This window comes from Anoplophora glabripennis, unplaced genomic scaffold (assembly GCF_000390285.2).
Source record: "Anoplophora glabripennis isolate ALB-LARVAE unplaced genomic scaffold, Agla_2.0 scaffold48, whole genome shotgun sequence".
NCBI lineage: Eukaryota > Metazoa > Arthropoda > Insecta > Coleoptera > Cerambycidae > Anoplophora > Anoplophora glabripennis.
The window spans coordinates 580,992-595,870 of record NW_019416270.1 but is presented as its reverse complement, the minus strand read 5'-3'; the positions used below and the strand labels follow the sequence as shown (position 1 = coordinate 595,870).

The 14,879-nt window shown below is 31.8% G+C and overlaps 1 protein-coding gene across 1 annotated transcript in view; it reads left to right on the top strand.

Annotated features, from left to right (window-relative positions):
* The window catches only part of LOC108904963 (regulating synaptic membrane exocytosis protein 2), a 144,528-nt gene that overhangs the window by 47,589 nt on the left and 82,060 nt on the right, over positions 1–14,879 (top strand). The window contains exons 5-6 of the mRNA XM_018707697.1: positions 801–1,033; positions 14,572–14,785. Of these exons, the coding sequence (XP_018563213.1) occupies positions 801–1,033; positions 14,572–14,785 (447 nt within the window). The remainder of the gene's footprint in view (positions 1–800; positions 1,034–14,571; positions 14,786–14,879) is intronic.

The window sequence follows — 14,879 nt, the reverse complement described above, 5'->3', positions numbered from 1 at the left end:
ATTACCTACAACTTTGCCATTTAACTTTTTTCCATAAGACTTGTAGTTTTTCCGGAAATCAAGGGAAACCGTTTTTTAACCTTAAAAACTCACCCCCTTCCCCTTCCCGACCTCAGATCGCCCGTAAATTATTTTTCCTTTCATTTCTGTTATATTCTCTTCCTTTTCCAATGGGTTTCATCCTACTATATTTTTTTTTCACTTTTTACCATTTTTGAAGGCTTAAGCACTGATCTATAGGGTTTGCTATTGTTTTCTTAAAAATACGGTTTTATATCAACAAAATTGGTGTTGCTGTTTCATTTGAAAGATATAGAAATATTTTTTTAACGGTATTTTCTTTTTTTTGCCACTTTTAGTTAGGCTGATACGTTTTTATATATTTTGTTTTACTTCAATTAAGATTTCTTGAGCGGTTGTTACTTCGCCAATTTAGATGATATGTATTTGTAAAAAAATGTGTCCCCTTCGAAGTAAAGATCGAACTGTTTCGTCGTTTCTATGAAAAATTAACTGTTCTCAAAGTAATCCATATGATAACTTGTCCTTGGAGAGGAATGTTGTGAAATTTGTAGTAGTGCTGAATACATTCATTGGTTGTTGGTCACATTCAGTGTTTAAATTGAAGGTATACAACATAAAAGAAAATCAGTAAATAAATAATGTTTTGCATTTGGGTCGATTTTGCAAACACAAAAATCAGCCACGGTAAAATCTTCGTTTCTCTTCGAGCAAATTGCCCTCGAAGCTAAAAACGACTGGATACCAAACCCGGGCTGTTGTGTTATGAACATGTTTAGGGAATAACGGTGAATGGCCCCCACTGAGCCACTATATCGTGGCGCCCCAACACCGACCTCTGCAAGACGTGACAGCCGATAACAGGTGCTTTACCGAGAGAAGAAAGAAGACCGTTCGATTCGACCAGCACGATGGTAGACAGGGTTCGCAAGACTCCCATAGAGACTCGGGCATAGACACGTCTTCCACATTCACCTCCAGCGAGGACTCCACCCGGGGAGATTTGCCCAAGGTGCTTAACACCTCTATCACTATTAGTAGCTCAGTAGAGGCTCTACAGTAGACTATGCAGCCTTTAGTTGTGCGGTTTGTTTATAAGAACGTGTCCCTTGTGCAGATCTTGTATAGGCCAGTCACATGCAGTTTTATAAAATGTACTTAAAGGCACGCACGTATGTGAGACATAACTGGTTATTTATATTTTTAAGATGTTCCGGAAAGGTACAAATAGGTACAAATGAAGCCACTTAGACAACAACTATAGATATTGTTCCAGAATTAATAGAACACAGAGAAACTGAATTTAGGCCACTACAATATCTTGATTTAACTAAACTTACCTTCAGTTCAAAAGTTGATATTAAGAGAAATATTGAATGTTAATTATAACAAATAAAAGTTTTGTGTGTACACAAACATGGTACAATTGGTACCGTCAACTGAAAATCCTTAAATCTTAACGTCATCAATATTATTGATCATATTTACAATAAACAATGGCAAATCGTTGTGAAAAATTACGCCAGTCAAATGAAACGTTGCGTTTTAACATAATTTCATTTTAATAATTTTTAATTTCACCGAAATTATTTGATATGACTAGTAAGTATTTTAATGCACCACCTAGGGGGCGCTACATATGCTGCAGATAATATTCATCAATTTATTCATTTCTCTTAACTATTTGGCAATTCCAAAAAAAGACTATTAGCGGTTATCCTGGGTAAATGTGTTAAGATTTAAGTGTTTTGTTGCGCTTTTAATTTGAATGCAGTTGGACGCATTAGCCTTTGATTTAATACCTGTGGCAACAAGATTCTTTATTATTGTCAAAAACTTAAGAGCTAATAAACTAAGAGAGTATTTAATTAAATAATTATCAAAGATGTGTTGTTAGAAATATAAGAGGTATAATATAAGAGATAATTTCTTTGAAATTTTTAATTTTTTAAATACGGTGTATTTTTTTATAACATTGTTAATAGATATTACGTGTGTAATTCAATGCTGGAAAGGGGTTTTGTTCACAAAGTAGTTGTTTTCTATAATATCGTTAGTTAATTAATATAATATATTAAAGTAATAAGATAATTCATATTAATTTAGACAGATTATCATGTTTTTGACATTGCCTTTCAAATATTCAGATCATCAATTAAATTATTCATCAATTCCTATTTAAAAAATAGGCCTCTTGGAAAAGCTATCCGTAAAATGCAGAAATAAGTCAGCTGATCTATTGAGGTTCATTAGCGAGTATATTTTTGTTAAAGAAGTGATGTTAATGTTTTTCTTTTGTGTTAAAGAAGATCTATCACTTTATCAGCTCAGAATTTGGAGAAACTGTTAAATTTAAATTAGCTTAAAAACATTTGAAAGTAAAGCAAAAGTATCAAGGGCGACGCCAAGGGGGTCAAGAAATTCGAAAGAAGTACAAAAATTTTCTTAAGCCAACGAAATATTAGATTGGGAAATTTTTATTAAAATATTTTATTTACATAAATTTTAATTTTGAATTTTTTTTTAAAAAACAATTGTAATAAATTAGTATAAATATTGGTTGACAAAAGAATTTAAAAATATACAATTTTATATTGAAAAGTAATACATATTTTAAAAATTTAGCTCTGGAATTTTAAATTTAAAAAAAAAACAAGAATAAAAACCTGGCTGAGAAATACTATGGTATAAAATCATCTCAATGGATTAGCAATGATGAGTATACACAGAAAGCTTATTTTTGCAACCATTAAGATTTTATTAATAATGGGTACACAAATGTTCAAAAAATTCGAGAAGATTATGTTTTACCTAATTTTCGTTGAATTTCTTTATTGTTTGTTATTTTTTATATTCTTTTGTATTAACTTTTTTGTTTTAAGAGTTATAAAAAAATGTGAATTACAAAAGTTACACGATTTTTTATGAAGTTTTCGAAAATGATAATAGAAAAACAAATGAGCATAATCATATAGGGTTTGTTGGGTCCACCTCTAACAATAAGCGAGATAATACTAAAAAATGAAAAGAAGGTTTTTTATTAAGAAAATAAGACATTTTGTAATTGTTAGACCTCTTTCTGACGTTTTTCCAATTACGTAAGAATTTACAGATTTAGTTGTAATATATTGACATATCGCACATTAATAGGTATTTTAACTAAATCTCACTAATTAGGCCGTGAGAGGCCTATTTACTCATGAACAATGTTATATGGTAGGTCGTGACAGTGACAGTTAGTAATGTCATGATAACATTGTTATTGATTGACAGTTTGTATTATTAATTAATTGAAAATGGGCTACACAGAAGTAGAAAACTGTAATATTATTAGGAATTAAAATTGAGTATGGAGAATTAATTTCTCTATTTTAATTCCTATAATATTTCAATTTTCTATTTCTATGTAACCCATTTTAATTAAATACATAATAATATAAACTGTCAAACAATAACAATGTTGTCATAACATTACCTTTCACTGTCACGGCCTACTATATAACATTGTCCATGGCCTCTCACGGCCTAATTAGTGAGATTTAGTTAAAATACCTATCCGCATTTTGGACTATATCAATGTTCCGATATGTCAAAATATATTACAACTAAATCTAAATCCTTACGTAATTGGAAAAAAGCCAGAAATGCCTAAAAGAGGTCTAACAATTACAAAATGTCTTATTTTGTTAATAAAAAACCCTCTTTTCGTTTTTTAATATTATCTCACTTATTATTAGAGATGGACCCAACAAACCCTATATGACTATGCTCGACAGGGAACGTTCTATGCAAATATGAAAAAATATACAAGGTATTCCATTTAAATTAACAAAGTTAACATCCGCTGCCATTTTGTTTGGACTTCAATTGTTTTTCTCCTATCATTTTCGAAAATTTCATAAAAAATCGTGTAACTTTTGTATTTCACATTTTTTTATAACTCTTAAAACAAAAAAGTTAATGAGGGGTCAAAATATAATGAATCACCCTGTACCTATAATTTATATTTCTCCCAACCTCTCTCTTATCTTGTCCCCGCCTAGCCTATTGGTTGGGACGCCCTTGAAAAGTACAAATGTAAATATATACCCCTTCAAAATCACACACTGCGTTCAAAGGACAATGTTAAAAATCGGTGGATTTCTGCCCCACTCTGGAACTTTCTGTAGCTATCTTAAATGATTCCAATAGGCGTGTATTTGATAGAAATATATTTCTAAGGATGTCATTCTGCGGGGAAAATCGTCAAGATGGCAATATCCGTGTAAGATCGGGGAAAACTTGTTCAGCCTCTAGATAGATTCTTTGAAATCGATCCATGTTCAACCAACTCCGGAACTTTTCGTAGCGATGCTAAATGACTCCAGTAGGCTTGTATTTGATGCAAATACACGTATGGAACCGGTATTTTTACGAAGAAAATGTTCCAGCATTTATTTCTTGCTTCCTTCCTTATTTACTTCCTTTTGATCAGAATCACTGATAAAGTTCAAGAATCATACATTGATTCAGACTCGTCCACGCACGCTATGCTGAGTCATTGTCTTCATCTTGATCGCTGCTCTCGTTATCATTCAGTGTCTCAAGGATGTCAGAATTATCTGGGGTTATTGGAATGAAGTCTAAAGGCGTTACGGGGCATTTGTGTCAAATGCCCCGTAACGTAACACCGAACATGTTACGTTACAGCTAGTGGAGACGGAAAATTGTTGCATGGTACGTGTAACAAATTTGATACGCGTAACTAATCCGGGACGAACCATCAGTTGTCGGTTTTTAGTGGTCGCATCAAAGGGATGCAATAGTACTTTCTGCCACATGTTGAGACGGGGTTACTCTTTTGGCCGTAACGTTGCCTGTTACACATGTGATTTTGTCTTATTTTTTGTTTCGTCAGCCGTTTGTATATGGTCTGGGGTCAGTCTGTTTTCTGCAGTGACTAGAAAGAGTGTGTTTTTCTGTGTTTGTGCCATGAAGTGGAGTAAAGAAAAGATTTCCGGAGATTTCCGTTTCTTATTCTTCAAAATTGTATGATGTATAAAGATATATGATGCTGCTGCTAACTGCAATTGCAATGACGAATCCATCATTGCAGTCAGGTTCATACAGTTTATGTTCCTGTGTCGTCTCGTAACCTTATTTTGTTACGTTACGGAATGAATGATACGACCAAAACCACACATACTTTGTCAGCGAACCGTGTCACCTTTTGCAACAGGCCGTAACATGTTCGTTGTTATGTTAGTGAGCATTGCCACAAGTGAATACCCGCCTTAAAAACGTGCATATTCAAAGAATCATAAAAGCACCATTACATGAGAACAGAAACCCACCACCCCTTTTCCGACCTTACATCCACAGTAAGCACCAAAAATGCGATCAACTTCCTTAATGAGTTTTATTTTTTGTCCATGTATACTTTTTTAATCATCTCACGGGAACATTTTCCCCAAAAAATGCCAGGTTTCGATGTTTATTCCCTACAATTCAAACATACTGGAACCAGTTACCATAGCTGTATAAGAGGGGACTTAAAGCAATCAATTTTACGAAGTATACCTTCCGAACTGGAACATTTTCTTCGGGAAAATGCCGGCTTCATATGTGTATTTGCATCAAAAACAAAGCTACTGGAGTTTTTTAACATCGCTACAAAAGTTCCGAAGTTGGTTGAACATGGATCGATTTCAAAGAATTTACGTAGAGATTGAACAAGTTTTACACGATCTTACGCGGATATTGCCGTCTGGACGATTTTCCCCGCAAAATAACAGCCTTAGAAGTGTATTTCTATCAAATACAAGCCTATTGGAATCATTTAAGATAGCTACAGAAAGTTCCAGAGTAGGGCAGAAATTGACTGATTTTTAACATTGTCCTTTATATTACTCTGAAGGTGACCAAAACAGTTAAAATGAAGAAAATGTATGTTGAAATTATCAAATTTATATAGACAAGTTAGGAATTAATAAAAACTTCAAAGGTAGCGCCTCCAGGTACAATGATTGAAATATTGAACATATCCAAAAAAATCTTTGTCAATTTTCAAATCAATATGTTGAGAAACATATACTTTCCACCCTGTATCTATTTTAATGTCAACTTTTAGACTAAGGTAAGTTTAGTTAAACTTTAATGTTTTAGTGCCCCAAATTCATACTTTCTTAGTCTTATTAAAGATTTTAAGTATCTAAATCAGGCGACGTTAGGTAGTTATAAAAAATTATTTTAACGTATCACTTTAATTAATTAATGGTTAATACAATAACGAATTGTGTGGATACGGTCTTTATCTTCAACAACGTTGGTAGCCCTCAAAATTTGAAATTGTTCGAAACATGAGTAAAATGTTGATTATTGCAACTACCACTTCCGCATATTTCACTCTTTTTATTCAATGTATTTTCCACAGACAAATTAACGGAAACACAATGTCTGCTTGTTAAAATTTGTTTCAAATTGTATGAATATAGTTTTTAACTAGTTTTACGTGTAAATAAACAACGTAATTTAAATTATATTTTACATTAATGAAGTTGCGACCACATGGTAACTCTGTGCCTAAGAAAATAATTCAATTTTTCATTTTATACAGTCAAAAGATTCTTAAATGTGTGTGCCTTAAATTAAAGTACAATTCAATACAATTTAAATGTAAAAAAGTAACTATTTAAATATGAGAGCACTGTGTTATATTCATTAAAATAAACACTCGTGATAACTTTAGCACAAGTGGGTTCACTCCAGTAATCATGTTGTTAGCAACTTCAAAATGGAAAATACAAAATACGTTTCGGTCAAAATTAAAACGCGTAAGTACAAAAATAGCAGTTGTCGACGTAGGCGTAAAATACATTATTTGTTAATGGATTTTCAATAGTACTTACCTATCTCGATTGAAATTACTCTTTCTAAATGTGAAAGATCGCTTGAATATAATGAGTATTGATTATATGCCATGTTTCAATACATTAACATTGTTCTCTTTGCCAAATCTATGTGCTTCTGACACAAAATATTGAGTTGCTGACGTTATACTTCATCCCTGAAACGTAAAGTCTAGTTTGAAATATTCATAACAATACAAATATAGAAAATTGTTTGCGACATAACCACCTTAACGAGAGACGTATGTGTTTAATTATACAGGGTGTTCAGTTACTAATGGGCCAAATGTCACCATAGAGACTCAAACTCAAGGGGCCACCTCCTTCATATAAAATTTTATCAAACGATGTTTTACTCCCGAGATAGGTATAGGTTGTTGAAGTTGAAAAAATTAAAACTGTTAAGCAATATTTTTCTATTTATTTATATAGAGAGCATTATAGTACCTAGGCCTTCATCAGCAAGTACAATTTCCCAAAAATCAAGGAAGAAGTAATTTTGACAGAAAACATAGGTTTTTAATTAAAACTGTAAATTTGTTATTCATTCATAAAGTTTACAGTACAGGGTGTCACAAACTCGACAGTATGGGCCTACTGTGAAGATACAAAAAAATTTAAGTAAAATTTGGAACACGTGGTGTTAAATGGGATGAGGTAAGCTCCATTTTCAATCGAAAGTACTATCTTTGGGATTTTACAAAAACGACTAATGACGTCATCAATTATATTTTTCCAGAAACATACCCAATTTTTTTCCCTGTTAAAAAGGTCTATTTTTCTAATAAACTTTTATTCTAGAAATTTTTCTGTATTACTTCCCGTTTAAAAGTTATAAGCAATATCGTCCTAGAGAGTCCCAAAAGAAATACCAGCAAAAAATCACATTAGCGGTGGCAAGATCAGGTAGTCGTTGGAAAATAATTGAATGTTCATTGTTTAAAGTGCATAAATGTCATTAAGAATAAATAAAAGGATTACACTCGTTAATTCTTTAATACAGTTAAAACAAATGGTGATGATAACAATAACTAAACTTAAAAAATGAAAAAACGCTTTCATACAACATACATATTACAATCTATTCTCTATATAACCTCCTCTCATTTCAAGACCCATATCCAATCTTCGTCTGTCTTCTTTGTGGGCTGTGTTAATTACGCCGTTTAACTAATTACAACCATTTGGAATTTTTTTCTTTCAAATGATTAATATCTCGCGAAGGTGTTTTGTAAACCATATTTTTTAAAACTCCCCATAAAAAAATCGAGGGGAGTAAGATCTGGTGACTTTACGAACCACTGGATAGGTCCATTAAGCCCAATCCATTTTTCTGGGAAAGTGTTGAAGCAAGAGAAAAGAAAAGAAAAGAAGAGAAATATTGCTGCACAATCCTGGCCTTGTGGGGTGAAGCCCCGTCGTACTGGAACCATAGGTTTCTCCTTAGCCGCAAAGGCACATTCTCCAAAAGTGCAAGTTCTTGTTGTAGGAAATTTGGGTAACGCACGTTGTTCAATGTATGTTCATAAAAATAAGGTCCAATTAAATGCCTACCACACCATACATTTACTCCAAAATGGCCTTGGTTTTGGACTGGATTTACAATATGGGGATTTTCAATGGACCAGTAGTGTTCGTTGCTCCTGTTCGACAAATCTTTACTCACAAACTAACTTTCGTCCATCGAAAGAACGTGCCGAAAAAGGTTCTTATCAACATTTTCTACATTTACTACATTTTGAGCTATAAAATTAAGTCTGTTTTCAATGTGACCTTCAGGCAAATCCCTACTCCAAATTGTGAATTTTGTCATGATCCCATTGGTCTTTAAAATTCGTTGAATTAGTCATTACTAACTACCGTCATTAACAATCACTAAAATTTTGATATAAAGTTAATTAGAGTTTGAAATATATATTACTAAGAATGCATGCGTTGTTTATGAGACATCCATCAATAAGTTTTGACATAAGCCTACTTTGAGGAAACTCACTTATTTTGTACACGTAATATTGTTAGAGCCTTTTTTCTCGAAAATCGTCCATATTAGGAAGTTACAACAAGGGTACATAATTTTTAGAAAATAAAATTGTACATTAGGAATTGGAGTCCGAATGGTAAAAAACCTAACCTAAAAAAAATTAGAACTTAAAATGTAATAGGAATGTAGCATAACTAGCGCCCTCTATGAAATATATAAAAAATAATTTGACCATCGTATTTGGCATCCTTAAAAAATTTCATAAAAATTTTTCGCACCGTTTGGAAATTTTCGTAAAAATTCTACTTAAATTTGTCGCTCTATATCTCGAAAACAAAAGGAGATAGACATATAGTTCATAAGACAAAAGATTCTTATTTTTTGTCGTACTATCACCCTCTAAATTTTACGGGAGGTCTTTCTGAAACACCCTGTATATCATGATAAGAATGGTTTAATTTTTTTTGTCCCAGCTGTTTGATACAATAGAACATTGCGTTTTATCGATGTAATTATATTTAAGTATTATTTTTGCGTTTCACAGTGGCGTATCTTTTACTTCTTATGAAAGGGCTCCGAACATAAAGTTTACACGCCCCTGATTTTTTTGTATTTACATTGTACCTGATGATGAAGATCCGAATACGTACTCTTCATGTCGAATTAGAAAAATGCACAAAGGGTTTCCAAGATGTGCCTGAAAATACTTTCAATATTTTTCAATTTCAGCACCCTGTATCTCGGAAACAAAGCTTTTTCCAACAAAATGTTATTTATCTCATCAATAACTGAACACTTGTAAAAATCGTGTTTTACTGTAGTGCTCATGTGGTTTTTGTCCCGTGGATAATCATTTTTGGGCATCAGCGATTAATCTCTGTGTTAAATTTGCGATGTTTATTTAAATAGCGAATACCGAAATTATGAAAATATTCTAAAAATTAAGATTTTAGTTGAGTTCCAAAAATATTGAAACATTTCCATTTTTAATTAATTATTATTAAATCGTATAAATTATTTACTTATAATAAAATTGTAAGTATCGATGTTGCATAATATTGCATGGAGTAAATGTAATTTTATTTCTGATATCTCTGTCGCAATGCATGGCTTTGCAATTGAGAAAGTTTTTTATACTGACCAAATTTCTAGTATAAAATAAAGTCTCAATATTTTAATTTTAACACGGACACAAATATAACACTACAATTTATAACTTCTTCGGTAGTAATATATAATCGGTATCTATTTTTAAATTAACAGAAAGCTTATAAGTTCCATTGGAAACAGAAATGGAATGACGCCAGAGTTTCTGGATACACAGAAAGATATTTATTTAGAATAAAAACAAAAGTTTTGGCATGGATACTATCTGACTTCGAGATCTCTCAATGTACCTAGATATTTCTAACATCTAAACTTATAACCGAATGCGAATATATTTTTCTCTTCTTTCAGATAGGTTCAAACTGGCATCATTGCCAAAGAAAACTTAAATGATGGGCTAAATATTCTAATATTTTCGGTGTTTCAAGCCATGTAATAAATATGGAATCAAATAATTTTTTTACCCTTCAACTTTTACAAATGTTGACTACTTATTATCTAAATGGTTAAGAGGAGGGATCTGATGTTTCCAAGGACATTTAAATAAAGTTGACTAGGCATGTCACAGTCTGTCTCATATGTTGGGTGAAGCTAGGCAAGGGGAAAGCAGAGGGATCTATTTTCATCCAACTGATGCGCGATTACATCTCCAATGTCGTACGTTTTGGAAGGGTCAAAATAAAATATTTTATAGTTCTAAGTCAATATATTTCAACAGCTACTCAGTATTTTTATATTTATACAATAACTGTAACCATTTCTTTCTTGTTGCACCATCCCCAGGCATCCTAAAAACATTCACATTTCACTTGTAGAATACTGAGGCAAACTTTCAGTGAGACATAAAAATATATTCCCAAAGGAGAACATCAATATGGTTGAATGAATGCAACTTTCAGTTGATTGCATCTTCGGCATTTTTATGTATAAGTGAACCACCACCATATTTTTGCTGTTGTATTTATTCAGTTTTTATGCTCGTGCATTTAGTAAAATTGTAAATATATTTTTGAAAAGGTTTTTGTCGTAGAGGAAATTGAAAATAATGAATGATTAAAACTTGTAATGTTGGGTTTAAGGGATATCATTGAATTACCTATAAATATACATATTAAATATAAATAATGTCTGTAACTTATTTGTGGTGCAGCATTTTCCTTTGATTTTATTGACCAAACATGGTTCATATTATTGTTTTCTTACTATCAGCAAAAATTTAAAAAAAATACCAAAAGTCAGTCTTAAAATTTTACCGTTATTCAAATAAAAGTTACCTACAAGCACGACAATGGCCAGAGTTGCATATACATTCCAAAATCACCTTCAAGCGCGCTTACCTGAGGAAGGATAGATGTGGATGTTATTAATACAATTTCTTACAAATTCTGCACTGCCTAATCATATTCACAGCTTAAAAGTTTATCCAAAATAATATATAAACACTAATCACGTTTCACTTACTAAAATCACAACTATTTTCTAACAAAAGACGCCATATTCTGCCAACCACGGCAGAATGAACGCGGTAGACGCTACAAATTATTGCGTAGTTGCCAAGTCTTCAAACATGGCATATATGAAAAATGAAAGATAGTTTAATATGTACAGAATTTAGCAATATTGTATGCATAACTTAATGATACTATCCTATAATAATAATTTTCACAATTGTGATGAAAATTGCGTTAAAAATATTGAGTACATTTCCAGTACAATTATACAGCTGACAACAATGATACAATTAGACTGTGAATAGACGAGGCATCATCCAGAAATGTAAATAAATAAGTCCCCTTTATTTAAATGTCCTTGAATGTTTCGTATATCGAAAATGACCCAAAATAAAATTAATCATAATTCGTAATGACTATCCACTTTGAACACATTTTTGTAAAACAAATATCCAGACTTTTCTGAATAATGTAGTACCTATTTAGGTAATTTCCACATAATAATCAAAATGATACAATTCTGACATTAAGTTAATGGAGCAAACTTTAATTTATAATACGATAATGTGCATCACTCTTATTGTCATACAAAAATGCAGATATGGATAGGCTTCAAGGCTGTAATCAATATACATTTAACGATTTTACATTAAAAACGTTGCAATGAATTCCCATTTGGAGGTAAATTAAAAATCTGAACTACTTAGTTTTAATAAACAAAATGCAGAAAAATAATTTGTCAAATTATCTAGTATCCTTTCTAGTTCCATGTCTATAATGTATATTCTGTACAAAATTATAATAGAGCAATTTCAAGGATAACTTATATGTAAAAATATTTTTTTGATGACTTTTCAATGTCCTACCAGAGGAAATTAAAAATTAACACAAATATATTTATTCAATAGTTAATATATTTATTTATTTTGGTTCCGAGTAATTTTCATTTGTTGTCTTCTAATTGTAATATGTAATAGCAAATGTTAAATAAATTTGTTAGGTACTTACATACGAGTAAACCTGTGTACCTAGAAAACCACAACATATTACAGAGTGAAAAAGTCTCAACCTATTTTTACCTATGTTTGTAATGAAAAGAGAAGAGAGATTATTAGATTATATTTAAATAAATATTTTTCTATCATACTAAGGCATGTACTTGGTGATATTAATCAAAAATTTGTTTGTAAGCAAAACTGAAACATTTGTGATAATAATTGTTTGGTTAAAACGGTATACTGCTTTGGAAAATATGACCGTGAAAAATTATGCTTGTGATTTCCATATATACATACATTTAATAAAATATCCTAAGGTTAAAATATCCTAAGGTTATTTTATATGAATTACTTACTGTATGTCAGTTTTAATAGTAATAAATTTAAAAACTTAGTTTTTAAAATTAACACAACTAAAATTAGTCTAAAATCAATATTCATTTACATTTTTGTACTTTTGCAAAAGCTGAAATATGTAAATTCGAAGAACTTTCAAAATACTATCGTCATTATTCATTTGTAGCATTTTTTGATATTTATTTTTATTTTTATTGGGTGTGGGAAAAAGTCCAAGTAAATAATAAAAATGCACTATAAAATAATTTTATATTTTTAAACATGAAAATACAGGGTGTAATAGCGACGTAAGGACAAGCATTCATTCCTGATTCTTTTGGTTAAACCAAATGAAGAAACAAGAATAATATTTTTTCGTAGAACAATTTCTAATATCGATATGATCCTTCAAAGATAATTTACACTATCAGATAAGTACTCTATTACAATAGTTTAAGTAACAAATCCTCCCTTCTTGTGGTACGTGTTTTTAGATCTGAAAGCGTTGATTGCACTGCTTCCATCAGCGAACTGCCTAAAGCTTTGGTTTGTTAGAACTGTGCGTAGCAGACGACATACGCGGTTAGCAGAATCTGTAGCGTTCAATTTTTATTTTTATCATGACAATGGCTGAACATATTTTGCTGACAAGACGAACATGAAGAAGATCTTCTTTTGAATTTAATTAGTTGTTGTCGTCAAAATAAAACTGAAGATCGAATGTTTTCTAACAGACGTATGGAAGGGACGGTATACAATGGGAGAGATATTCTCGTACGAGATCGATCAATTTTTCGTCTTCCTCTGGTGAAAACTTCGTTGGCATTTTAAAATTAGTTAAAAATAAATATATATTCGTCAAATTTTGTACGGAGTAGTTTTAGAGTAAAATTTGAAAATGGAAAACAATCAGTGGCGTCACAGTTAGTAGGTATGGTAGGTATCAGCTGTAAAATAAAATTTGTATTTAAAGAGAGTATTCTGTCACAGATTTTCAATTTAAACTTTTGTGTCCCGTGAGCCTTATTGCAGTATGCACAGTTTTCTGCAGGTAAATGTCAATTATTTCATTTCAATTTTGCAACATTTAAAGGTACGTAATTATGAAAAGGGTGAAGTTATGTGTCTGACCCGCTGTTACACCCTGTGTATTGTGATATGTAAAATAAGACAAGACGATACTCGAGTATTACATATAATTTTTTATATCTATGTTCCGTTTATGTACGACATGCAGAAGTCACAAGCATGCCTACTTTTCATTTACAGTTGCTAAAGAATAATATAAAATAGTCTCCTCGTTGAGTGTGAATTACGTATGCATAAGAAAAACCATGTTAATCAAACACAATACTTTGATATTCTTTCATAAAAATATTCGATATTTTTTTTGTATTTTGGCTATATATAAGATCGTAAGGAAATTAATCATACACAAGTAAACTTCTCGTTCCTCTCAACTTGTAAATAACAGCACAATAAATCAATGCATAAATAACGATCAAAGGCGGTAGCATCAAGCAAAGAGAAACGTATTTACATTGTGTTCGCAAGGAGACACAAAAACCTGGCTGGAACAAAACCTTGCGTTCCCATTTTTCCATAAACTATTATACATTATCTCTTGGAGTTGGACTTCTCCCAACTGAGTTGGCAGACCCACCCATACACCCCGTTGAGATTGTCAGTAGCTGTTCGCTTCCGAATTTATTGCTGCAGATTAAAAGCTTACGCACTCAAGACTCTGATCAATTTTGCCTTTCTTGTCGATAATAGACGTTTTTAAATAGCACCCGCTATCATGGCAAGTGTCGGCGGATGGCACGAGGATGATCGGACATATGATATTAAGGAGGAATTCCAGGGACACCACCGGCTCGAGTGCTGCCATTTTGGGACTGAAAGTCGTGGGTGGGAAGATCTTGGAGAACGGCATGAAGGGGGCCGTTATTGAGAAAGTTAAAAAGGGCAGCATCGCCGACGTGGAGGGACAACTAAGGCCAGGTTAGTATCGTTTTAGGATATGTTTTTTAGGTAATTTAGACTTAAAAAGTAGGTACTTAATTAAAATTTTGTAATTTGAAGATCTTTAGAAATC